The sequence below is a fragment of the Pecten maximus genome, unplaced genomic scaffold (assembly GCF_902652985.1).
Source record: "Pecten maximus unplaced genomic scaffold, xPecMax1.1, whole genome shotgun sequence".
NCBI lineage: Eukaryota > Metazoa > Mollusca > Bivalvia > Pectinida > Pectinidae > Pecten > Pecten maximus.
The window spans coordinates 1-27,946 of NW_022982758.1; the positions used below are offsets into that span (position 1 = coordinate 1).

Sequence of the window (27,946 nt, forward strand, 5' to 3'; positions counted from 1 at the left end):
GCATTGTGTACACATTCGATATTGTCCCTATACTTTCACTTGGTGAGTCAGACTCTGAAGACAGAGTAGACAGAGAAGGTGGTGGAGCTCTACACCCAATGCTGCAGTCATCATGGAGTAGGTCTTCCACACTCTTGTTTGGGACTCGACTCACCACTGTGGATGTCGCCTCATCAAATCGACTCTGACTTTTCTTACGGCGGTGTTGAGCATAGGGAGAAAGTGACTCCTGAGGTGTCATTTGACGTGGTTGTTGGGGTGACACGGGGGCTGTTAGTGTGGCACTTTTGGGCAACATTAATTTGGCATCAGGAGGCAAATCTGCAAAATAAATCAAAATAAATAAAAATAAATAAAAATAAATCATACTAATAAATCAAAATAAATCATACTAATAAATCATACTATACTAATAAATCATACTATACTAATAAATCATACTAATAAATCATACTATACTAATAAATCATACTATACTAATAAATCATACTATACTAATAAATCATACTAATAAATCATACTAATAAACAAAGGTTGATTGAGTGCTTTAGATATTCACTGGTTGGTTAAAAAAGGAGAGCACAATTAACAAACATGGAAATCCAACATTTCTGTTCGAACATCAATTGATAATTTGAAAACGAATGATAGAACATACAGAAACTGTTTAACAAGAATAATCAAGTGAGTGTTGGTGACGTAATACATGTCCCCTAGCGACAACAGTGTTGGTGACGTACATACATGTCCCCTAGTGACAACAGTGTTGGTGACGTAATACATGTCCCCTAGTGACAACAGTGTTGGCGAGGTAATACATGTCCCCTAGTGACAACAGTGTTGGTGACGTAATACATGTCCCCTAGTGACAACAGTGTTGGTGAGGTAATACATGTCCCCTAGTGACAACAGTGTTGGTGACATAATACATGTCCCCTAGTGACAACAGTATTGGTGACGTAATATACATGTCCCCTAGTGACAACAGTGTTGGTGAGGTAATACATGTCCCCTAGTGACAACAGTGTTGGTGACGTAATACATGTCCCCTAGTGACAACAGTGTTGGTGAGGTAATACATGTCCCCTAGTGACAAGTGTTGGTGACGTAATACATGTCCCCTAGTGACAACAGTGTTGGTGAGGTAATACATGTCCCCTAGTGACAACAGTGTTGGTGACGTAATACATGTCCCCTAGTGACAACAGTGTTGGTGAGGTAATACATGTCCCCTAGTGACAACAGTGTTGGTGAGGCAATACATGTCCCCTAGTGACAACAGTGTTGGTGACGTAATACATGTCCCCTAGTGACAACAGTGTTGGTGACGTAATACATGTCCCCTAGTGACAACAGTGTTGGTGAGGTAATACATGTCCCCTAGTGATAACAGTGTTGGTGACGTAATACATGTCCCCTAGTGACAACAGTGTTGGTGACGTAATACATGTCCCCTAGTGACAACAGTGTTGGTGAGGTAATACATGTCCCCTAGTGACAACAGTGTTGGTGAGGTAATACATGTCCCCTAGTGACAACAGTGTTAGTGAGGTAATACATGTCCCCTAGTGACAACAGTGTTGGTGACATAATACATGTCCCCTAGTGACAACAGTATTGGTGACGTAATATACATGTCCCCTAGTGACAACAGTGTTGGTGACGTAATACATGTCCCCTAGTGACAACAGTGTTGGTGACGTAATACATGTCCCCTAGTGACAACAGTGTTGGTGAGGTAATACATGTCCCCTAGTGACAAGTGTTGGTGACGTAATACATGTCCCCTAGTGACAACAGTGTTGGTGAGGTAATACATGTCCCCTAGTGACAACAGTGTTGGTGACGTAATACATGTCCCCTAGTGACAACAGTGTTGGTGAGGTAATACATGTCCCCTAGTGACAACAGTGTTGGTGACGTAATACATGTCCCCTAGTGACAATAGTGTTGGTGAGGTAATACATGTCCCCTAGTGATAACAGTGTTGGTGACGTAATACATGTCCCCTAGTGACAACAGTGTTGGTGACGTAATACATGTCCCCTAGTGACAACAGTGTTGGTGACGTAATACATGTCTCCTAGTGACAACAGTGTTGGTGAGGTAATACATGTCCCCTAGTGACAACAGTGTTGGTGAGGTAATACATGTCCCCTAGTGATAACAGTGTTGGTGAGGCAATACATGTCCCCTAGTGACAACAGTGTTGGTGACGTAATACATGTCCCCTAGTGACAACAGTGTTGGTGACGTAATACATGTCCCCTAGTGACAACAGTGTTGGTGACGTAATACATGTCCCCTAGTGACAACAGTGTTGGTGACGTAATACATGTCTCCTAGTGACAACAGTGTTGGTGAGGTAATACATGTCCCCTAGTGACAACAGTGTTGGTGACGTAATACATGTCCCCTAGTGATAACAGTGTTGGTGACGTAATACATGTCCCCTAGTGACCACAGTGTTGGTGACGTAATACATGTCCCCTAGTGACAACAGTGTTGGTGAGGCAATACATGTCCCCTAGTGACAACAGTGTTGGTGACGTAATACATGTCCCCTAGTGACAACAGTGTTGGTGACGTAATACATGTCCCCTAGTGACAACAGTGTTGGTGACGTAATACATGTCCCCTAGTGACAACAGTGTTGGTGACGTAATACATGTCCCCTAGTGACAACAGTGTTGGTGACGTAATACATGTCCCCTAGTGACAACAGTGTTGGTGACGTAATACATGTCCCCTAGTGACAACAGTGTTGGTGAGGCAATACATGTCCCCTAGTGACAGCAGTGTTGGTGACGTAATACATGTCCCCTAGTGACAGCAGTGTTGGTGACGTAATACATGTCCCCTAGTGACAGCAGTGTTGGTGACGTAATACATGTCCCCTAGTGACAACAGTGTTGGTGACGTAATACATGTCCCCTAGTGACAACAGTGTTGGTGAGGCAGTACATGTCCCCTAGTGACAGCAGTGTTGGTGACGTAATACATGTCCCCTAGTGACAGCAGTGTTGGTGACGTAATACATGTCCCCTAGTGACAACAGTGTTGGTGACGTAATACATGTCCCCTAGTGACAACAGTGTTGGTGACGTAATACATGTCCCCTAGTGACAACAGTGTTGGTGACGTAATACATGTCCCCTAGTGACAACAGTGTTGGTGACGTAATACATGTCCCCTAGTGACAACAGTGTTGGTGACGTAATACATGTCCCCTAGTGACCACAGTGTTGGTGAGGCAATACATGTCCCCTAGTGACAACAGTGTTGGTGACGTAATACATGTCCCCTAGTGACAACAGTGTTGGTGACGTAATACATGTCCCCTAGTGACAACAGTGTTGGTGAGGCAATACATGTCCCCTAGTGACAACAGTGTTGGTGACGTAATACATGTCCCCTAGTGACAACAGTGTTGGTGACGTAATACATGTCCCCTAGTGACAACAGTGTTGGTGACGTAATACATGTCCCCTAGTGACAACAGTGTTGGTGAGGCAATACATGTCCCCTAGTGACAACAGCGTTGGTGACGTAATACATGTCCCCTAGTGACAACAGTGTTGGTGAGGTAATACATGTCCCCTAGTGACAACAGTGTTGGTGACGTAATACATGTCCCCTAGTGACAACAGTGTTGGTGAGGCAATACATGTCCCCTAGTGACAACAGTGTTGGTGACGTAATACATGTCCCCTAGTGACAACAGTGTTGGTGACGTAATACATGTCCCCTAGTGACAACAGTGTTGGTGACATAATACATGTCCCCTAGTGACAACACTGTTGGTGACATAATACATGTCCCCTAGTGACAACAGTGTTGGTGAGGCAATACATGTCCCCTAGTGACAACAGTGTTGGTGACGTAATACATGTCCCCTAGTGACAACAGTGTTGGTGAGGTAATACATGTCCCCTAGTGACCACTCAATGTATTACACGGAAAAACAGCCAGCATCATGATAACTTATACTTCTAATTTGATCTGTAACCGGTAACTGTATTTATCTTTTGTACCTTAAAATCTATACAAGAGAGATACAGTAGTCATAAATACCTGTTGTTTTAATGTTTCGTTAACTACCAGCTGGTGTTTTAATGTTTCGTTAACTACTAGCTGGTGTTTTAATGTTTGGGTAACTACCAGCTGGTGTTTTAATGTTTGGGTAACTACCAGCTGGTGTTTTAATGTTTGGGTAACTACCAGCTGGTGTTTTAATGTTTGGGTAACTACCAGCTGGTGTTTTAATGTTTTGGTAACTACCAGCTGGTGTTTTGATGTTTCGGTAACTACCAGCTGGTGTTTTGATGTTTCGGTAACTACCAGCTGGTGTTTTAATGTTTCGGTAACTACCAGCTGGTGTTTTAATGATTCGGTAACTACCAGCTGGTGTTTTAATGTTTGGGTAACTACCAGCTGGTGTTTTAATGTTTCGTTAACTACCAGCTGGTGTTTTAATGTTTGGGTAACTACCAGCTGGTGTTTTAATGTTTCGTTAACTACCAGCTGGTGTTTTAATGTTTCGTTAACTACCAGCTGGTGTTTTAATGTTTGGGTAACTACCAGCTGGTGTTTTAATGTTTCGTTAACTACCAGCTGGTGTTTTAATGTTTCGTTAACTACCAGCTGGTGTTTTAATGTTTGGGTAACTACCAGCTGGTGTTTTAATGTTTCGTTAACTACCAGCTGGTGTTTAAATGTTTCGGTAACTACCAGCTGGTGTTTTAATGTTTGGGTAACTACCAGCTGGTGTTTTAATGTTTGGGTAACTACCAGCTGGTGTTTTAATGTTTAATGTTTTGTTAACTACCAGCTGGTGTTTTAATGTTTCGTTAACTACCAGCTGGTGTTTTAATGTTTGGGTAACTACCAGCTGGTGTTTTAATGTTTGGGTAACTACCAGCTGGTGTTTTAATGTTTCGGTAACTACCAGCTGGTGTTTTAATGTTTAATGTTTTGTTAACTACCAGCTGGTGTTTTAATGATTCGGTAACTACCAGCTGGTGTTTTAATGTTTCGGTAACTACCAGCTGGTGTTTTAATGTTTGGGTAACTACCAGCTGGTGTTTTAATGTTTCGTTAACTACCAGCTGGTGTTTTAATGTTTGGGTAACTACCAGCTGGTGTTTTAATGATTCGTTAACTACCAGCTGGTGTTTTAATGTTTCGGTAACTACCAGCTGGTGTTTTATGTTTCGGTAACTACCAGCTGGTGTTTTGATGTTTCGGTAACTACCAGCTGGTGTTTTAATGTTTGGGTAACTACCAGCTGGTGTTTTAATGTTTGGGTAACTACCAGCTGGTGTTTTAATGTTTCGGTAACTACCAGCTGGTGTTTTAATGTTTGGGTAACTACCAGCTGGTGTTTTGATGTTTCGGTAACTACCAGCTGGTGTTTTAATGTTTCGGTAACTACCAGCTGGTGTTTTGATGTTTCGGTAACTACCAGCTGGTGTTTTAATGTTTGGGTAACTACCAGCTGGTGTTTTAATGATTCGGTAACTACCAGCTGGTGTTTTGATGTTTCGGTAACTACCAGCTGGTGTTTTAATGTTTCGGTAACTACCAGCTGGTGTTTTAATGTTTCGTTAACTACCAGCTGGTGTTTTAATGATTCGTTAACTACCAGCTGGTGTTTTAATGTTTGGGTAACTACCAGCTGGTGTTTTAATGATTCGTTAACTACCAGCTGGTGTTTTAATGTTTCGGTAACTACCAGCTGGTGTTTTAATGTTTGGGTAACTACCAGCTGGTGTTTTAATGTTTGGGTAACTACCAGCTGGTGTTTTAATGTTTGGGTAACTACCAGCTGGTGTTTTAATGATTCGTTAACTACCAGCTGGTGTTTTAATGTTTCGGTAACTACCAGCTGGTGTTTTAATGTTTGGGTAACTACCAGCTGGTGTTTTAATGTTTCGGTAACTACCAGCTGGTGTTTTAATGTTTCGGTAACTACCAGCTGGTGTTTTAATGTTTCGTTAACTACCAGCTGGTGTTTTAATGATTCGTTAACTACCAGCTGGTGTTTTAATGTTTGGGTAACTACCAGCTGGTGTTTTAATGATTCGTTAACTACCAGCTGGTGTTTTAATGTTTCGGTAACTACCAGCTGGTGTTTTAATGATTCGTTAACTACCAGCTGTAGTTTTAGTGTTTCGTTAACTACCAGCTGGTGTTTTAATGTTTGGGTAACTACCAGCTGGTGTTTTAATGATTCGTTAACTACCAGCTGGTGTTTTAATGTTTCGTTAACTACCAGCTGGTGTTTTAATGTTTCGGTAACTACCAGCTGGTGTTTTAATGATTCGTTAACTACCAGCTGTAGTTTTAATGATTCGTTAACTACCAGCTGTAGTTTTAATGTTTCGGTAACTACCAGCTGGTGTTTTAATGTTTGGGTAACTACCAGCTGGTGTTTTAATGTTTCGTTAACTACCAGCTGGTGTTTTAATGATTCGTTAACTACCAGCTGTAGTTTTAATGATTCGTTAACTACCAGCTGGTGTTTTAATGTTTCGTTAACTACCAGCTGGTGTTTTAATGTTTCGTTAACTACCAGCTGGTGTTTTGATGTTTGGGTAACTACTAGCTGGTGTTTTAATGTTTGGGTAACTACCAGCTGGTGTTTTAATGTTTGGGTAACTACCAGCTGGTGTTTTAATGTTTCGGTAACTACCAGCTGGTGTTTTAATGTTTCGGTAACTACCAGCTGGTGTTTTAATGTTTGGGTAACTACCGGCTGGTGTTTTAATGTTTGGGTAACTACCAGCTGGTGTTTTAATGTTTGGGTAACTACCAGCTGGTGTTTTAATGTTTGGGTAACTACCAGCTGGTGTTTTAATGTTTCGGTAACTACCAGCTGGTGTTTTAATGTTTGGGTAACTACCAGCTGGTGTTTTAATGTTTGGGTAACTACCAGCTGGTGTTTTAATGTTTCGTTAACTACCAGCTGGTGTTTTAATGCTTCGGTAACTACCAGCTGGTGTTTTAATGTTTCGGTAATGTTTCGGTAACTACCAGCTGGTGTTTTAATGTTTCGTTAACTACCAGCTGGTGTTTTAATGTTTGGGTAACTACCAGCTGGTGTTTTAATGCTTCGGTAACTACCAGCTGGTGTTTTAATGTTTCGTTAACTACCAGCTGGTGTTTTAATGCTTCGGTAACTACCAGCTGGTGTTTTAATGTTTGGGTAACTACCAGCTGGTGTTTTAATGTTTGGGTAACTACCAGCTGGTGTTTTAATGTTTCGTTAACTACCAGCTGGTGTTTTAATGTTTGGGTAACTACCAGCTGGTGTTTTAATGTTTGGGTAACTACCAGCTGGTGTTTTAATGTTTGGGTAACTACAAGCTGGTGTTTTAATGTTTCGTTAACTACCAGCTGGTGTTTTAATGTTTGGGTAACTACCAGCTGGTGTTTTAATGTTTCGTTAACTACCAGCTGGTGTTTTAATGTTTGGGTAACTACCAGCTGGTGTTTTAATGTTTGGGTAACTACCAGCTGGTGTTTTAATGTTTCGTTAACTACCAGCTGGTGTTTTAATGTTTGGGTAACTACCAGCTGGTGTTTTAATGTTTGGGTAACTACCAGCTGGTGTTTTAATGTTTCGGTAACTACCAGCTGGTGTTTTAATGTTTCGGTAACTACCAGCTGGTGTTTTAATGTTTGGGTAACTACCAGCTGGTGTTTTAATGTTTGGGTAACTACCAGCTGGTGTTTTAATGTTTCGGTAACTACCAACTGGTGTTTTAATGTTTGGGTAACTACCAACTGGTGTTTTAATGTTTCGGTAACTACCAGCTGGTGTTTTAATGTTTCGTTAACTACCAGCTGGTGTTTTAATGTTTGGGTAACTACCAGCTGGTGTTTTAATGTTTCGGTAACTACCAGCTGGTGTTTTAATGTTTCGTTAACTACCAGCTGGTGTTTTAATGTTTGGGTAACTACCAGCTGGTGTTTTAATGTTTCGTTAACTACCAGCTGGTGTTTTAATGTTTGGGTAACTACCAGCTGGTGTTTTAATGATTCGTTAACTACCAGCTGGTGTTTTAATGTTTCGTTAACTACCAGCTGGTGTTTTAATGATTCGTTAACTACCAGCTGTAGTTTTAATGTTTCGTTAACTACCAGCTGGTGTTTTAATGTTTCGGTAACTACCAGCTGGTGTTTTAATGTTTCGTTAACTACCAGCTGGTGTTTTAATGTTTGGGTAACTACCAGCTGGTGTTTTAATGTTTGGGTAACTACCAGCTGGTGTTTTAATGTTTGGGTAACTACAAGCTGGTGTTTTAATGTTTGGGTAACTACCAGCTGGTGTTTTAATGTTTGGGTAACTACAAGCTGGTGTTTTAATGTTTCGTTAACTACCGGCTGGTGTTTTAATGTTTGGGTAACTACCAGCTGGTGTTTTAATGTTTGGGTAACTACCAGCTGGTGTTTTAATGTTTCGGTAACTACCAGCTGGTGTTTTAATGTTTGGGTAACTACCAGCTGGTGTTTTAATGATTCGGTAACTACCAGCTGGTGTTTTAATGTTTGGGTAACTACCAGCTGGTGTTTTGATGTTTGGGTAACTACCAGCTGGTGTTTTAATGTTTCGTTAACTACCAGCTGGTGTTTTAATGTTTCGGTAACTACCAGCTGGTGTTTTAATGTTTCGTTAACTACCAGCTGGTGTTTTAATGATTCGTTAACTACCAGCTGTAGTTTTAATGTTTCGTTAACTACCAGCTGGTGTTTTAATGTTTCGGTAACTACCAGCTGGTGTTTTAATGTTTCGGTAACTACCAGCTGGTGTTTTAATGTTTGGGTAACTACCAGCTGGTGTTTTAATGTTTGGGTAACTACCAGCTGGTGTTTTAATGTTTGGGTAACTACCAGCTGGTGTTTTAATGTTTGGGTAACTACCAGCTGGTGTTTTAATGTTTGGGTAACTACCAGCTGGTGTTTTAATGTTTGGGTAACTACCAGCTGGTGTTTTAATGTTTGGGTAACTACCAGCTGGTGTTTTAATGTTTGGGTAACTACCAGCTGGTGTTTTAATGTTTCGGTAACTACCAGCTGGTGTTTTAATGTTTCGGTAACTACCAGCTGGTGTTTAAATGTTTCGGTAACTACCAGCTGGTGTTTTAATGTTTGGGTAACTACCAGCTGGTGTTTTAATGTTTGGGTAACTACCAGCTGGTGTTTTAATGATTCGTTAACTACCAGCTGGTGTTTTAATGTTTGGGTAACTACCAGCTGGTGTTTTAATGTTTGGGTAACTACCAGCTGGTGTTTTAATGTTTCGGTAACTACCAGCTGGTGTTTTAATGATTCGTTAACTACCAGCTGTAGTTTTAATGTTTCGTTAACTACCAGCTGGTGTTTTAATGTTTCGGTAACTACCAGCTGGTGTTTTAATGTTTCGTTAACTACCAGCTGGTGTTTTAATGTTTGGGTAACTACCAGCTGGTGTTTTAATGTTTGGGTAACTACCAGCTGGTGTTTTAATGTTTCGTTAACTACCAGCTGGTGTTTTAATGTTTCGTTAACTACCAGCTGGTGTTTTAATGTTTGGGTAACTACCAGCTGGTGTTTTAATGTTTGGGTAACTACCAGCTGGTGTTTTAATGTTTCGTTAACTACCAGCTGGTGTTTTAATGTTTGGGTAACTACCAGCTGGTGTTTTAATGATTCGTTAACTACCAGCTGGTGTTTTAATGTTTCGGTAACTACCAGCTGGTGTTTTATGTTTCGGTAACTACCAGCTGGTGTTTTGATGTTTCGGTAACTACCAGCTGGTGTTTTAATGTTTGGGTAACTACCAGCTGGTGTTTTAATGTTTGGGTAACTACCAGCTGGTGTTTTAATGTTTCGGTAACTACCAGCTGGTGTTTTAATGTTTGGGTAACTACCAGCTGGTGTTTTGATGTTTCGGTAACTACCAGCTGGTGTTTTAATGTTTCGGTAACTACCAGCTGGTGTTTTGATGTTTCGGTAACTACCAGCTGGTGTTTTAATGTTTGGGTAACTACCAGCTGGTGTTTTAATGATTCGGTAACTACCAGCTGGTGTTTTGATGTTTCGGTAACTACCAGCTGGTGTTTTAATGTTTCGGTAACTACCAGCTGGTGTTTTAATGTTTCGTTAACTACCAGCTGGTGTTTTAATGATTCGTTAACTACCAGCTGGTGTTTTAATGTTTGGGTAACTACCAGCTGGTGTTTTAATGATTCGTTAACTACCAGCTGGTGTTTTAATGTTTCGGTAACTACCAGCTGGTGTTTTAATGTTTGGGTAACTACCAGCTGGTGTTTTAATGTTTGGGTAACTACCAGCTGGTGTTTTAATGTTTGGGTAACTACCAGCTGGTGTTTTAATGATTCGTTAACTACCAGCTGGTGTTTTAATGTTTCGGTAACTACCAGCTGGTGTTTTAATGTTTCGGTAACTACCAGCTGGTGTTTTAATGTTTCGTTAACTACCAGCTGGTGTTTTAATGATTCGTTAACTACCAGCTGGTGTTTTAATGTTTGGGTAACTACCAGCTGGTGTTTTAATGATTCGTTAACTACCAGCTGGTGTTTTAATGTTTCGGTAACTACCAGCTGGTGTTTTAATGATTCGTTAACTACCAGCTGTAGTTTTAGTGTTTCGTTAACTACCAGCTGGTGTTTTAATGTTTGGGTAACTACCAGCTGGTGTTTTAATGATTCGTTAACTACCAGCTGGTGTTTTAATGTTTCGGTAACTACCAGCTGGTGTTTTAATGTTTCGGTAACTACCAGCTGGTGTTTTAATGTTTCGTTAACTACCAGCTGGTGTTTTAATGTTTCGGTAACTACCAGCTGGTGTTTTAATGATTCGTTAACTACCAGCTGTAGTTTTAATGATTCGTTAACTACCAGCTGTAGTTTTAATGTTTCGGTAACTACCAGCTGGTGTTTTAATGTTTGGGTAACTACCAGCTGGTGTTTTAATGTTTCGTTAACTACCAGCTGGTGTTTTAATGATTCGTTAACTACCAGCTGTAGTTTTAATGATTCGTTAACTACCAGCTGGTGTTTTAATGTTTCGTTAACTACCAGCTGGTGTTTTAATGTTTCGTTAACTACCAGCTGGTGTTTTGATGTTTGGGTAACTACTAGCTGGTGTTTTAATGTTTGGGTAACTACCAGCTGGTGTTTTAATGTTTGGGTAACTACCAGCTGGTGTTTTAATGTTTCGGTAACTACCAGCTGGTGTTTTAATGTTTCGGTAACTACCAGCTGGTGTTTTAATGTTTGGGTAACTACCGGCTGGTGTTTTAATGTTTGGGTAACTACCAGCTGGTGTTTTAATGTTTGGGTAACTACCAGCTGGTGTTTTAATGTTTGGGTAACTACCAGCTGGTGTTTTAATGTTTCGGTAACTACCAGCTGGTGTTTTAATGTTTGGGTAACTACCAGCTGGTGTTTTAATGTTTCGTTAACTACCAGCTGGTGTTTTAATGTTTGGGTAACTACCAGCTGGTGTTTTAATGTTTCGTTAACTACCAGCTGGTGTTTTAATGCTTCGGTAACTACCAGCTGGTGTTTTAATGTTTCGGTAATGTTTCGGTAACTACCAGCTGGTGTTTTAATGTTTCGTTAACTACCAGCTGGTGTTTTAATGTTTGGGTAACTACCAGCTGGTGTTTTAATGCTTCGGTAACTACCAGCTGGTGTTTTAATGTTTCGGTAATGTTTCGGTAACTACCAGCTGGTGTTTTAATGTTTCGTTAACTACCAGCTGGTGTTTTAATGTTTGGGTAACTACCAGCTGGTGTTTTAATGCTTCGGTAACTACCAGCTGGTGTTTTAATGTTTCGTTAACTACCAGCTGGTGTTTTAATGCTTCGGTAACTACCAGCTGGTGTTTTAATGTTTGGGTAACTACCAGCTGGTGTTTTAATGTTTCGTTAACTACCAGCTGGTGTTTTAATGTTTCGGTAACTACCAGCTGGTGTTTTAATGTTTCGTTAACTACCAGCTGGTGTTTTAATGATTCGTTAACTACCAGCTGTAGTTTTAATGTTTCGTTAACTACCAGCTGGTGTTTTAATGTTTCGGTAACTACCAGCTGGTGTTTTAATGTTTCGTTAACTTCCAGCTGGTGTTTTAATGTTTGGGTAACTACCAGCTGGTGTTTTAATGTTTGGGTAACTACCAGCTGGTGTTTTAATGTTTGGGTAACTACCAGCTGGTGTTTAAATGTTTCGGTAACTACCAGCTGGTGTTTTATGTTTGGGTAACTACCAGCTGGTGTTTTAATGTTTGGGTAACTACCAGCTGGTGTTTTAATGTTTGGGTAACTACCAGCTGGTGTTTTAATGTTTGGGTAACTACCAGCTGGTGTTTTAATGTTTCGTTAACTACCAGCTGGTGTTTTAATGCTTCAGTAACTACCAGCTGGTGTTTTAATGTTTCGGTAACTACCAGCTGGTGTTTAAATGTTTCGGTAACTACCAGCTGGTGTTTTAATGTTTGGGTAACTACCAGCTGGTGTTTTAATGTTTCGGTAACTACCAGCTGGTGTTTCAATGTTTGGGTAACTACCAGCTGGTGTTTTAATGTTTGGGTAACTACCAGCTGGTGTATTAATGTTTCGGTAACTACCAGCTGGTGTTTTAATGTTTGGGTAACTACCAGCTGGTGTTTTAATGTTTGGGTAACTACCAGCTGGTGTTTTAATGTTTGGGTAACTACCAGCTGGTGTATTAATGTTTCAGTAACTACCAGCTGGTGTTTTAGAGAAGTAAATGAAAAGACATAATCGACTGTGGTGATGCTGTCTCAGTGTAAAATGTAATATTGGTCTGATAACAACAAGGGCAAAACCTCACAAAAACAGGAGATCAATATAAAGATAGAAAACTGTTACAGACTGGACGGACAGAGAAAACACTTAGTTCCTCAATCCTATCCTGAAGTGGGTGTAAAACTCTATAACAGGCAAAGCCTTCGCCCTGGGAATGTGCTTTGGTAGAGATCTACCCTGTTAAACATTTCTGAGATTGATAATTATGATTGAGAATTGATCATGTAGGACTATACAAACCAGAAGGACTAATGGCGGACAGCTCAAGTACTCTCTGTAACTCAAAGTCCAACTCCTCCATAGCTGTCATACTATTTGGTTTTCCTAGCTGTGGTCCCTCATCTTTGGACCATTTGGGGGACTTTCCTTTCTTGTCTGTTGTCTGTTTACCTTTTGCCCTCGGAGATTTGGGCAGCAGGGCGATATCAGGAAGAGTCTTACTCTGTTTCTGTGGGGAGGGGAGGGCGCTGTCTTCCCCAGGGACGGGGCTGCCACCCTCAGCTGCTCCAGGGGAGTCCAATAAGCTACAAACATACATGTAAAATTGTACTAAAGAATACGCTAATGCATGTTTTAAATATTGGTATTTCAGAATGCTCATTGATAAACATTGTTTTCATGCTTTTCTTTGACCTAAATGCATTTCACAGTAATAAGCATATCATGTTGTGAAAATTTAATTCTTGCTTTAAAATTTACAGTATCTAAAAACCTACATATTGTAGCTGTGAAATTCACAATACATATTACAGTAAAAACCTACATATTCTACAGTAACTGTGAAATTCACAGTATCTAAAAACCTACATATTCTACAGTGACTTTACTGTAAATTTCATAATTTTTGAGAACACATACATTTTAAAACTATTTCATAATATTTACAGCTTTAGTGAAATATTTCAAACCAAGAACCTTAGCCTATGTCAGGCAAGTCAAAGATCAACAGATCAACACCATCTTACCTAGCTGTAGTAGAGGATAGATCTGCAATTATACCCTGGTCTCTAAGGTACTGTAAACGGGACATCTCCAGGGCTCTGAGTAGATCCATCTGTTCATCAAGTATAGCCTCCTGGACAGGCTCTACAAAAATACAACATCATATTCCATTGTTTGAAGTGTAACCCTGCTAAACACTAGCTACTTCATCAAGTATAACCTCCTGGACAGACTCTATAAAAATACAACATGATATTGAATTGTTTGAAGTGTAACCCTGCTAAAACACTAGCTACTTCCTTTGGACTTGGTGTTAGGGTGAATTTCTCTCTAGCTAATTTGGAAATAAAATTAGTCTAGAAAGACGGGTTTTATTTACAATTAATGATATCAGAGACTAGATCTTAATGACAAACATTACCATGACACCTAGTTATTATCAGAAATTCCTCTGATATCAAACCTGTATCAATTTTACTTCTGAATATAGCTGAATTAAACCTAAAATCTTGGACAGCTAAGAGGTCCATTACCTGACTGGTCAGAACTCTCCACGGCGACAGCATTCATACACTGTCGGCTACAATACTGGTGCCATTCTCCTGTCCGAGGGTTCTTGGCCTCCAACCTATTACACCCTTCCCGTGCACATTTACCTGTAATAATGAAACAAAAACATCATATTATATATGTACCAAATTATAGTTTCAGGATCATATACCAGAGTAAGCTTATTTATTTGATGAATTTATTGTCATTTGTAGCAGGGTCTCCCTGTAGTAGTTGGTGGCTACCTCACTGAACAACATACTGAGGCCTGTCTAATGCAATCCTCAGCAATTAGGGTAAAGTGTCTTTCCCATGGATACAACTACGAGAGCAAACACATGACTGTTTTTCAGTTTCTTGATAAACACAAACTGCTACAGGTAAGGAGTGATGAATCAAGTACTTTGGATATTAACTGGAGGTTAAGTGGATGATGCTTACTGACTGAGCTACCACAGCCATAATAGGATAAACAGGGATAAACTGGTTCAACTTAATGTATACTGTTCTGATATTTAACATAGAAACACAAATTAAGACAATTTGTGTCCTTATGCATCTAATTAAAATCATGTCTGTTGATCAAAAGATTAAAGATGTCCACTTAATCATATCTCGACCGAGAGGCACACAACGCCACATAAGGTCAACATCCTTCATCCATATTTATGTAATAACCATACAAATTCACCTTTTTTCTAATTTTTGGCACTGTCCCTATATGTTATATTTCACACCAACTCAAAATAATTATACAAATGTTGAATTCCCAGTTATTTTAGACTACCGTAGGACTTTAAGAAAAGGTTGTCAGAAAAAGAGCAGGCACCGAAAGGGACCAAAGGTTATTTGAATCTTCTGACATACTGTTCTTGTTTCTCTGACTTGTCTGTCCATGGTGTGCGAGAATATTCACCTTGTTTTCTCTGACTTGTCTGTCCATGGTGTGTGAGAATACTCACCTTGTTTTCTATGGCTTGTCTGTCCATGGTGTGTGAGAATACTCACCTTGTTTTCTCTGACTTGTCTGTCCATGGTGTGCGAGAATACTCACCTTGTTTTCTCTGACTTGTCTGTCCATGGTGTCCGAGAATACTCACCTTGTTTTCTCTGACTTGTCTGTCCATGGTGTGTGAGAATACTCACCTTGTTTTATCTATGGCTTGTCTGTCCATGGTGTGCGAGAATACTAAACTTGTTTTATCTATGGCTTGTCTGTCCATGGTGTGCGAGAATACTAAACTTGTTTTCTCCGACTTGTCTGTCCATGGTGTCCGAGAATACTCACCTTGTTTTCTATGGCTTGTCTGTCCATGGTGTCTGAGAATACTCACCTTGTTTTCTCTGACTTGTCTGTCCGTCACTATCCGAGTCATCACTGTCAGGCCAGTCCAAAACAGCCATTACGTTGGTATGGCGACCAGACGCATCCTTTATCCATGGATTGGCTGGGTCGACATCCTGTATCGAGGCTAAGATGGCCTTTCGCAGTTCCTCCTTCATATTAAAATAGAATAATCTTAAAACCAAATCAAAAACAACTTACATGGAACTCAAGTATCTAATATATCAAGTGTCAAAATCTTAAAATCAAAGTAAAGATTTCGCTTTATAAATACCAAGTATCAGCATCATTAGTGTTGAATAATTTTCTTTCAGTATTGAATTTACAGGAAATTCTCCCTATCACAATAAAGTAACATCAAGTGTAGACTATGGCTGTTTTAATGTGTGGATTATTTGATTTGGTGTAACGGCCCGTCAATGGCTGTGGTTATTTAGGGCCAATTTCTGTGATGTCATGGCAACAATGAATTACCTGTGATTATACCTGACAGTATGTGAGTGGTAAAGCTACAAATGTAGAGTCTAGATTAACTGTCATATGCAATGCTGATACCATCATTTTATACTCCCTAACCCCTCTGACAATAAATTCCTTTGAACCAGCCTCAGCCATCAGACTTACATCTTCATAGTCCATGCTATATCTGCGCCTCCGGTGTTTTCGGAGTGCTGGAGGTGTCTCTGGAGGAACCAGTCCTTTGGATATAGCTACTATAAACTCGTGGCGCTTCCTTTGGACTACATGGGCTTGTTCTATAATACGCTTCCTAGGTGTCCTCAAATACAGCCTGTTTACCATCTGGGATAGAATTTCGCCACATTCCTCCAGCTCGGTCTGTTAACATAAAAACAAGTTGTACTTTAATAATAATAATCACTTTTCTCGACTCAAATAAGAGTGTGCAAGGAGACTTGATTTAGAAGGTCCCTGGAGGAGTACTCAGAGAAAACCGATTTGGTCGTCAGGTGATCACCCTGATACCTTTTAACGTCTGGTCAAAGAATCAAACACCAGTTGCCTCGGTGAAAGGCGAGTGTGTTACCACTGCATCACCTGACCACCACATCTATTAAAGTCACACAGACAGAATCAAGCAGACACTTCATGTTAAATTTAGGGATGAGAACAGCTGAATGTAAAAAAAGTCTAAAATCCCAATTTGTGGTTTATTTTCTATGATGAAATACTAAAATGAACATTACAGCCAACATGAGAAAAGAGTGTGAAATCAGACTTTTACCTGAAAATTATCATGCCTGTATATTCAGCTAGCCTTAGTCTTAGTTTAGTTTGGATTCTCTAAATAAAATTTCAACAACACATTACTTTCATTAATATCATTTATCTATAGCGAATGGAACACTGACTTTCCGACCAAGATCTTCAATAAAGAACATAGTTAAAAACTTATATATTTAAGACTTTTGAAAAGGAAAAGAACTTTCAGGATTTTGGTGATGCAAGAATCTTCTAAATTGTTCTTACCTGCATGAATTCAAACACCATCTTTTTGTAACCAGGTCCATCGAGATAGTAACCATAGGCGTAAGAACACTTGAGCACCCGTCGTGCTTTGAGCAACTGCTCAACAGCTTCTTCTACAAACTTGGTCTCCGCATTGGCTGTTGCTGTTTTAACAAAGTCACAGAGGATTTTTAATTGTTCCCTCAATTATTAAAGAAATTTTGTTTCAGTGAAAAGTTTTAAATCATTAAGAAATAAACAATGTGTCTGAAACAACATGTTTTAAATAATTATTATACAAGCATCTAAATGAATTCATTATTAATCAGTGACAAATCCTAATACTCCATGCATTTTTATTTTTGATAAAATCAAATTTTAGCACATTACTGAAGATGAACAGAATAGCTTTGCAACATATGTACACCAAGGATATTAACTATAGGCAGGAAATAGTATAATACAATATCATGTGATAAAACAGAACAGAACAGATCAGAACTCTTGCCCTCTAAAACACGAGGGAAATAAGCAACACACACCTATTGCTAATCAAATGGTTACTATAGAAACAACACACACATAGAATAGAAATAATTCTGTCTTACCTGGATCTGTTACAGCCTCGGCTAACTTCATCATCTTTGTTTTTGTAGAACTGGTCAGTGGCTCCTCAAACTGATAACAGAAATTTAAGGTTCATTAGTTGTTATTGTTCAACAAGATCATTGTAAAAATATTTTGTATTTCTTTATTTAGAATGGCTTAGTTTGCACCCAAAACTTTATTTTTATGATTATTGTACAAATTGTATTGTAAAATACTAATGGTTTCATTTAAGGGCTATTCAATACACATACATACCCTACAAGAAGAATCTAGAAATAAAGAAATTCTTTTCGTGGTGGGTGCTGGAGACAACACAGCTTATCATAATGATAGTGTTTGAATTAAATCACTTCTGTGGGTATTAAATATATTAATGGCTATTAACAGCTATTGCACCCAAATTTCTGAATATCTTCAGTTGTCAGCTTTTCTTATTTGGGACAATATCACTTATCCATAAGAATACCTACCTTATAGCTGTTCTCATGGTTCTTAAAGCGAGTGTAGTAATGGACAAACTTGTTCAGTTCCTGCATTCTCTTATTCCTCTCCTCTGCCTGTTAAACACACCAGATCATTATATAATTAGTCCATTACACACCGAGACTCAATACTTAAAACAATGGACATGTTTATTTCTGTCTCTTTGTATATGGGTTATATACTGTCACACAAATAAATGTTTTTCAAATGTCTTTATTAAATTAAAAACTCTTTACTTACTATATGTAAATACCAGCTATTTTAGAAGTGCCATTAAATGAATATCGAAAGTAGGGAAAACAGAAATTCCAGTTAATGTCAGCAATGTGGTAAAAGTGTGTAAGAGTTATCTCCCTTGTATTGATAAGTTTTAGTCGCTATACCAGTAAATCTAGTACGTGGTCTGTTGAATGCCACATAGGATAAACAGAAAATATTGCTCGAAATCTTCAAAACACTTGCCTTATTATGACAGTTTCCATCCATATGTTTACCCAGGGTGAATCCACAAATATTGTGTGGCATTGAGATACCTATCCAGACAGGGTCATGTTTTATATCTACTATTAACCTAAATAGAATCACATATTTTATCCTGTAATAAGCCAACAGGCCAACACCTGTTTGACTTAAGGTAGGAGTTGTGTAATGGCAACAATAACATTTTCTGAATGTAATATTAAAATATTAAGAATATCTCATCCTCATTCTTCAAAACCCTGAAATTAATCCACAATATTCATGACAAAGAATTGTCCCCGATTAGATTTGGGTAGCCTTATAACCAGACAAGCTTTGACTACCTGATGAACACAGTGGACTAACTCACATCTGACTGGGCCATGTTGGCGTTATCTTCTACAATCTTCGATACCTCGTATCGGTTACACTTGAAATAGCCTCCTGTACTTGAATTGTGTCGCTTCCATTGATCCAAACACACCCAGCAAAAGTCAAATTTACACTGAAAAAAAAAAATACACTTAAATCTCATCTTAGTGAAACTAGATTCAAATTCAAAATCTTGAAAGTTATATGACCATAACTATTACAACAGAAAAAACCAAATCAGTATTTGACTCATTAAATTTTCGTTGCACAACATACCAAATTGTAGTTATATCATTCTGCATCCATTAAAGAATTGATTGGAAACAATATTTTGACGGAATGACAGCTAAGGTTACCACTTTAAGCCCCTAACCATGAAAAGTGGTTTACTATAATGACTTCCAATTCCACTAAGCAATAAATATTGATTTTTTTTTAATATAAAAAGGAAAGAAATTGTCAAATTCAGAAACCAATTTATTAAGGACATCGGTAAAAGTCTGTAATATATACCATATATGGTAATAATGAACAGCCTCTTTCATATTTCTTTGTAATCTGCTTTCTTAACATTTACACATACTGTAAGAATCATATATCTTAATGGTTTATATTCCTTTTACATGCTCTTGTTTTCTAAAAGCACCATTCTTTTTTTTATTTCTTTGTTTTTCCTTCGTTATACCTTGGAACACTTCATGTGGTTGCAACCCTCATTTTTCTGAATAGGAGATTTACAGTTGGGACAAGGCTTGGAGTTTGTGACCAGCCACAGACAGTTAGCTGCCGACTCTGTGTCCCTTTCTGTACCATCCACTGTAAAAATGTAAGGTCAACTTATATCAACACAATAAATCTGTAAAAATGTACAGTCAACTTATATCAACACAATACATCTAACACAATACGTCTAACACAATACGTCTAACACAATACATCTAACACAATACCTCTAACACAATACATCTAACACAATACGTCTAACACAATACGTCTAACACAATACATCTAACACAATACAACACAATACATCTAACACAATACGTCTAACACAATACATCTAACACAATACGTCTAACACAATACGTCTAACACAATACATCTAACACAATACATCTAACACAATACATCTAACACAATACATCTAACACAATACATCTAACACAATACATCACAATACGTCTAACACAATACATCTAACACAATACATCTATATTTGAAATATACACACAACTACACCACTAATGTAGAATTTACAATACCGACAGTCCACATTTCCCCATAGATCCCAAAAATATAATACCAGTTTTCCTTTGAGGGATGTGTGTGTGTGTGTGTGTGTATTCTTAATTAGTTGTTTTTATGAATCACAGTAAGCAGCTGCAAGTATAACATATTCTCTGTCTTTATCTTACAGAGGGGGGCATGATCTTGAGGACTTCCTTTGTTTCGGTTTGACCTTGAGAACTTCCTTTGTTTGGGTCTGACCTTGACTTACTTTGTTCGGGTTTGACCTCTGCTATTTTCTTATACCACTTGGTCCAGTTATCACAGCTGCATGGCTCATGGGCTTCACCTCCACAGTCCCTGAAAATATTACATGTATAATTAGTAGTAACAAGCATAGAAGGTATCTAAAACAATACATGTCCTTAAGTAACCCCCCTCCACGCCAGAAATAGTAAAAGTGACCTTGACCATGATCCAAAAATCCTTAAACTTGTTCCAGATATCATGGTACTTTTTATCACTGTGTGATCAAAATCCTCCAAGGAATGAAGCTACTAGAGCACTGACAAACGTCGGCGTTATGTACATAATAAATTACGTACACGACGAACAGAGAGGAAACCTATAGTCATCCCGGGTTCACCAGTTAAGGACTAATTAATTGTAGGTAAGTCGAGAAATATGTTTTAGGTCAATACTAAAATAGCGAGATAATAAACCATCAATTCTGTAGTAATTTATCATCCTTTGTATTAGCACTTAACAAAATCGGATCACACAAGTTTAGAGTTATTGGAATTTTTTTCTGTAAGAAACGAACTATAATAGTACATCACGTTATAAAGATATTATTATCACTAATCATCAAACTTTCATCTCAATCCACATGTAATAATTCAGAGCATATGTTCTGTAGAATTTCCAGACATAAATTAAGTTAAACATTTTTACTGAATAATCTTCAAATCTAAAAAGAAATTACAGAATGACTCACCAACAGAAGTAATGCTTGTTACCACAATCTACAGCCCGCGACGTGTCAGAAGGGAGCTGTCGCGGCGTCTGGTTGTTACCGTCCAGTTCTGGTAGGCGGACAGCCCGACCACATCCCGGGAATGGACACCACTTGATGCTGGGGTTACTGTCCACAAACGCCTACAAGGAATTTAACAGATAAGCATTTTCAAATCTCCTATAACACCATTTATGTCTGGTCACAATAATAACTTGACAAACCATATAAATTGTAAGGGCGCGACCATGCCGCAGACTGTATTTATTACAAACACATGTGCTTATATACAAACAATACACCTCTCACACAATCCCACACAAATAATATACTGCAATCTTCACTAGAATTCTATAACTTCACTCAACCACAAACCACTATCTATTCTGATACAACTGTATTTATCTTCCAAAATTTTACGTGTACACTGTTCAACATGGTCACTCTGAATGACTACACCTCCACATGCATGCGATTTGGACTTCAAATGCATCTCCTATCGGCAAGCATTGACATAGGAGGAAATAATTTCATTCTAATTCGTTTCCTGAAATGATTGAAATGATATTAATAGTTTACTCCTATACGATTTACAGCAGAATTAATAATCTGATGTTGGAGTGTTACAGATACCTTGATGTCAAACTGTAGGTAGCGACGTGCCATCTCCCGAGAGACAATGTTCTCTATGATTTCTACAGGAACAAGTTTTCCACACTGAAAGCCAGGACAGGTAATATGATGGGCATCTCCTTCCTGGATCTTCAGGTTCAAGTACCTAAAATGTAATACAACATTGTCTGTTGGTAAGTACAACATACTTATCAGGTTCAAGTACCTATAATGTAATACAACATTGTCTGTTGGTTAATACACCATACTTATCAGGTTCAAGTACCGATAATGTAATACAACCTTGTCTGTTGGTAAGTACAACATACTTATCAGGTTCCAGTACCTATAATGTAATACAACAGTCTGTTTGTAAGTACAACATACTTATCAGGTTCAAGTACCGATAATGTTATACAACATTGTCTGTTGGTAAGTACAACATACTTATCAGGTTCCAGTACCTATAATGTAATACAACAGTCTGTTTGTAAGTACAACATACTTATCAGGTTCAAGTACCGATAATGTTATACAACATTGTCTGTTGGTAAGTACAACATACTTATCAGGTTCCAGTACCTATAATGTAATACAACAGTCTGTTTGTAAGTACAACATACTTATCAGGTTCAAGTACCGATAATGTTATACAACATTGTCTGTTGGTAAGTACAACATACTTATCAGGTTCCAGTACCGATAATGTAATACAACATTGTCTGTTGGTAAGTACAACATACTTATCAGATTCAAGTACCGATAATGTAATACAACATTGTCTGTTGGTAAGTACAACATACTTATCAGGTTCAAGTACCGATAATGTAATACAACATTGTCTGTTTGTAAGTACAACATACTTATCAGGTTCAAGTACCGATAATGTAATACAACATTGTCTGTTGGTAAGTACAACATACTTATCAGGTTCAAGTACCGATAATGTAATACAACATTGTCTGTTGGTAAGTACACTATATAATGTAATACAACAGTCTGTTTGTAAGTACACCATACTTACAAAATCAATCTGAATCAGCTAACGATAATAATTTGACTCATTAGAAAAGAGAAACAATGGTTGATACACAAACTGTTTCTCATGATAGTAACATGGAATGTTTATAGTTTGTCATATTCTTGGAGTGCTGAGAGGGAAAGTGAGCGTACCACCAGCCCCAGTACATACATGTTAATTATGGAAATTCATTAAACTTAAGATTCTTTAAAAGGAAAGTTTTACAGAATTTAAGGGAAAAAATCAAATCAAAGGAACCTTCCTTAAATTCTGTACTGCTTTTCTACAGAAACTTTTAACTTATTTCCTTATAAGGTGATGAATGTTGATGAAACTGGAAACCAGAGTATACGTATCAAGGATAATCGTGGCACTGCTATGTATATGTAAATATGCACACATGAATGCAGCAGACTTAGGGATAACATCCTACTCACTCTTTCCAGCAGCAGCGACAGAACTGGTGTTTACAGGACATATGTACAGGCTCCTCCTCCAACAGGAACGACTGAGTACAGATATCACACTGAAACAATACAATCATTCGGTACTGTTGGTTACTTCATTTTGTTCACTGCCCTATGAACAGCATTAATCATTTTGATGCAGTTTTTTTGTAGTAGCTGGTGGCTACCTCACTTATAATCACATGCATATTGAAGGCCCTTCAGATTATTTCAGGGAAGTGCTGTCTTGCCCAATACACATCACAGCAAAGAACTATATATTACCTCTTATTCATGAGAAATGCATGGGAACTGTGTTGGATTGGGCTGAGACTGAACCATACACATAATAAGATATTCTCAAGGTGATAGAAGCGAGGTGTGTGGGTGGGTTTTTTTCCATATTGAATTTATTGATATTCAGAGCAATGAATGTAAGGACTGGGAAAAGGCTTTAACATCACTATGTGACCTGGGAGGTTCAAAGTAATGAGTGTTAAATTATTGAGGTAGGTGATAGTTTTCTGTAATCAGTAAGAAGGCTTTAACATCATTATGGGACCCGACACAGGTTCAAAGTAATGAGTGTTAAAGGGTTGAGGTAGGACATCATTTTCTGTAGTATCTTGTTTAGATTCAAGGACAAGCAGGATAAGGTAGCATAAGTAGGTCATTTGAGATGTTCAGAGTAATGTAAAGATACCTTACCATGGTATCAGGAGGGAGAGGTCTGGAGTAATGTAAACATATCTTACCATGGTATCAGGACGGAGAGGTCTGGAGTAATGTAAACATATCTTACCATGGTATCAGGACTAGGAGGTTCTGAGCTGACGGGACTGGTCAGGGACTCCTGGACTTGGGGTTGGTCGGAAAACAGACTTGGGGGAGGGGTCACGCCAGACTTCTCACAGCAGGCTAATGGGTCGCTCATCCATGCCTCCAGGAGCATCTCACGGGACCATTCTGGTACAAACAGGGACCACACATTAAACACATGCTAAGGACTGGTTCGTGCAAGGTACCAGGCAATCTTAACCCTTTCACCCCTACTGACCATATTGGACTTCAAATTATGAAAGAATGGCAGAGTCCACTAAAGTTTCTTAGGATTGAAAGGGTTAATGCTACAATTGTAACAATTGTACATTGCAAACACCTTTTTTTGTTAAAAGTATTTAAAATGTGTTTTAATTAGTTTTAATCATGTTTCAAAACAGAAAACTCTTTGAAATAAATTACTTTGCTCTTTCCAAATATTGCATCAAACTTGTGAGTGGTAAAAGTTATAATTATGAAGATACTACTTGTAAACCTGGATTTTCATCACCTTTACTGATGTGTTATCCATATGCATGTAAACTGATTTCTAATTACCTTAATTAATTAGCACAGGTTTTATATAAATTTTCTAAGATACTATTATCTACAATGCATAAAGACTCGAAGACCCTGTTTTAACTGAAGTAAAAATTGAGTTCTAAATTGAAGTAAACATTTAGTTCTAAATCGAAGTGAAAATTCAGCTCTAAAACAAAGTGAAAATTCAGCTCTAAATGAAAGTAAAAAATTGAGTTCTAAATGAACAGCCCCCCCCCCCCCCCCCCCCCCACCAATTATATTCCCTGCTATAGATGTATAATCTAGTTAGGTATGGGAAACATTTCTATACAACTTACCGTGGTTCCGTAACAGGGCGTCAGCGGTGAACAGAGGCACGCTGAGCATGTCGGCTGTCTCCACCAACAGTTGGTCCTTGGCCTCCTGGAGATCTTGGGCTCGTAGGCCACTATACTCCTGTAGATATGTAATATAATTGTTACAGGTATCTCTTGCAGAAAGAAAAGTATTAACCATTTAATATTAAGTAGCATAGAACACTATAGGAAAGTACACAGAGTATTATTTCTCAGTCTATCATATGATTCAGATTACACTAGAAGAAAAATCTATGACCAAAATTCCACTTTTATGTATTACATACATGCACAGTGACAATGGAATCTTACCTCGGAGTCCACGACAGGTAACATTTCTGATATAGGTACATCATTAGCATCATTCTGTAATCAACAGGTAACATTTATATAAATATTTTGATATCACGAACATAGAATTTCTGAAATTTTCCAAAACTGGAATTCTCACAATTTTTTGGTTTTTTGTTTTGCTTTATATTATATATAGTCACTTTCTTTAAATCTTCTGAGCTATTTCATTTTTCAGGAATTATAAGGTCCTAACAAATCCATTTTCATTTTCACTGAAGATAACTTTATCAAGAAAATAGATTTATCTCGTTAAAATTGTGAGCAAAGCTCAATATGACAAATCTAATTATGTTTTCAATAATAAACTGACATTAATGTTTGTTTAAAAACGGATACAGACTGATGTGTCATGCTTAATTTGAGAATCAAAATCAATGTTCAGGTATCAAAGCTGTCATTTTGAACAAGATCATGAAAATTTACAATGGCTCATAGGATAATCTATGAATCATTATGATAAGCTCAAGCTTTAATATAGCATTTACTCACATCAGAAAACACCATCTTGGATTCCAGGTAAGTAGCTATTTCAGTGTGAGCAAATCTCTCTGCTGAATCACAGGGTGTTAACTGCTCTTTGTTTTCCGTGAACAATGGAGCGCCATGAGCTACCAACATCTACACAGGAAAGTTCAAAAAATGTTTCTTCAAGATGACATCATGAAATATTAAAGTTTTAAGTATGATTAAGATAAAGTTCCTAAACTAGAAGTCTACTGATAATGATTTTATTATTAAATATACATCAACATTGGTTCTTATAATACATAAAGTACACCTAAACAGATTCTAAGTGAAACTATATTTCTTCATCTGTCTCATATAATACAACTTAAAGGTGTATGGCTAAAACAAAGTGGTGTATTCCGCCATTGATAAATAAAGTCAAAATAAAATTAATATCTTTCCATGAATAAACCACATCAATATTTCACTGAATGAAACAAAGATACTTTCTTTCACTGAATGAAACATAAAGATAACATCTTTCACTGAATGAAACAAAGATACTTTCTTTCACTGAATGCAACATACAGATAACATTTTTCACTGAATGAAACAGGTTACTTTCTTTCACTGAATGAAACAGAAAGTTAATTTCAAACACTAAATGAAACATAAGTTAATATATTTCAGAACATAACACATCAAATCCTTAGTGTTCAAAGCACACAAAGAGGTCAGTATAGAGGCTGGTATATAGGTACCTCAACACATCTCTTCAGTCCCGAGGCGGCAGCATGATGTAATGCAGTATTCAAATCCTGAAGATAAAAGGACATTTTGATAATACTATGTTCAGAGCACTTCTCTTTCATAAAAGAAGCAGGAAATATTTTTTTAACAAATTATTTTGGATATTTTTGAAAATGTTTCTGAAAGAATTGTACCACGATCAGAATTTCAATCTCCTTCTTTCAAGAATTGAAAAAAGTAAATAAAATCTATTGATCTCCTCCCTGTAATCACAGGGAGACTCAGTATTATTCCTATTAACAAAGTAAAATAAATATCCTAATCTTTGACACCTTTCTATAAGAAGTTTAATCACATTCTGCCTGAAGCTTGGTTTATAAAAACAATGAAAACACACACAATGGCACCTAAAGGTCCTACCTCATCCTGAGCAGCTAAGTCAATCTTCTCAACCTCTCCATCTTTAAGAGTAGCTCCTCTCCAGTTGAGAAGCATCTGCAGACACTCCGCTCGCTTGCGTAGTACAGGGTAACACTGGGCATGACAGGGCTTCTCCATAGACACACAGTGCAGACAAGTCTCCTTGCGTCCATTTGTCTTGTTGGGATTTCCTCCTAGTTCCCGTAAAAATATCCTGCAAAGATTAAACAGGAAATATACAGTCTGAGGACCACTATAAGTGTTGTGCTGAAACACATCAATAAGTTGAATATTATGGCAGTGAGTTTTTTAGCCCTGTTTGGGAATGAAACAAGGGTTCTTGAATTTCGGAAATTGAGCATAAGGAAAAATTGGGAAATACTAAAGTGAACAGAAAAAGTTAGTTCTGTTTTTTTACGCTGATCACATTACAATTCAAATTTTTCCAATGTATTTTTTCACATTTTCCAATTGGTAATTTTTGGGGGAAAAAGATACCATTTTGCCGAATTTCGAACCCAAAATCAGGGTAAAAAGGAAACACTGTATGGCAGCTACATTATATATATATCTCATAATAAGTTAACAGGCATCTTGTCATACAAGAATCCAGACAAATACAATTAAATTTTTTTCTCAAAATCTGCGATGAGATTTTGACTTATAGATGAAAATCTACATGTCTGATCCAGAAATTACTATGTACCGTAATAAACTTTTCATGCCATGTCGTGCAGAGTAGTGAAGAGGTGTTTCATGCTGATGCGAGTCACCATAGGAACAGTTCGGATCAAGGGCTTTCCTTAACTCGCTATGACTGTTGTAGAGATTCAAGGCTGCTACCTCGTCCCCATTACTGAGATGTTTACGGAACTTTGATGATGTGCTTCCCAT

At 37.9% G+C, this 27,946-nt stretch overlaps 1 protein-coding gene across 1 annotated transcript; it reads right to left on the reverse strand.

Annotated features, from left to right (window-relative positions):
- Positions 1 to 11: 11 nt before the first annotated feature.
- LOC117320907 (ankyrin repeat and IBR domain-containing protein 1-like) lies at positions 12 to 27,946 on the reverse strand (the record flags this gene model as incomplete). The annotated part of the gene is made up of 22 exons (XM_033875387.1): positions 27,759 to 27,946; positions 27,053 to 27,266; positions 26,644 to 26,700; positions 25,925 to 26,053; positions 25,394 to 25,447; positions 25,064 to 25,181; positions 24,187 to 24,350; positions 23,376 to 23,464; positions 21,939 to 22,083; positions 21,288 to 21,448; positions 20,562 to 20,650; positions 19,749 to 19,879; positions 19,062 to 19,196; positions 18,220 to 18,306; positions 17,749 to 17,818; positions 17,162 to 17,304; positions 16,298 to 16,510; positions 15,663 to 15,825; positions 14,313 to 14,435; positions 13,803 to 13,923; positions 13,078 to 13,361; positions 12 to 321 (listed from the first exon to the last, which is right to left on the reverse strand). Coding segments are annotated over exons 1-22 (3,188 nt in total), but the record flags the coding sequence as incomplete, so codon positions are not given.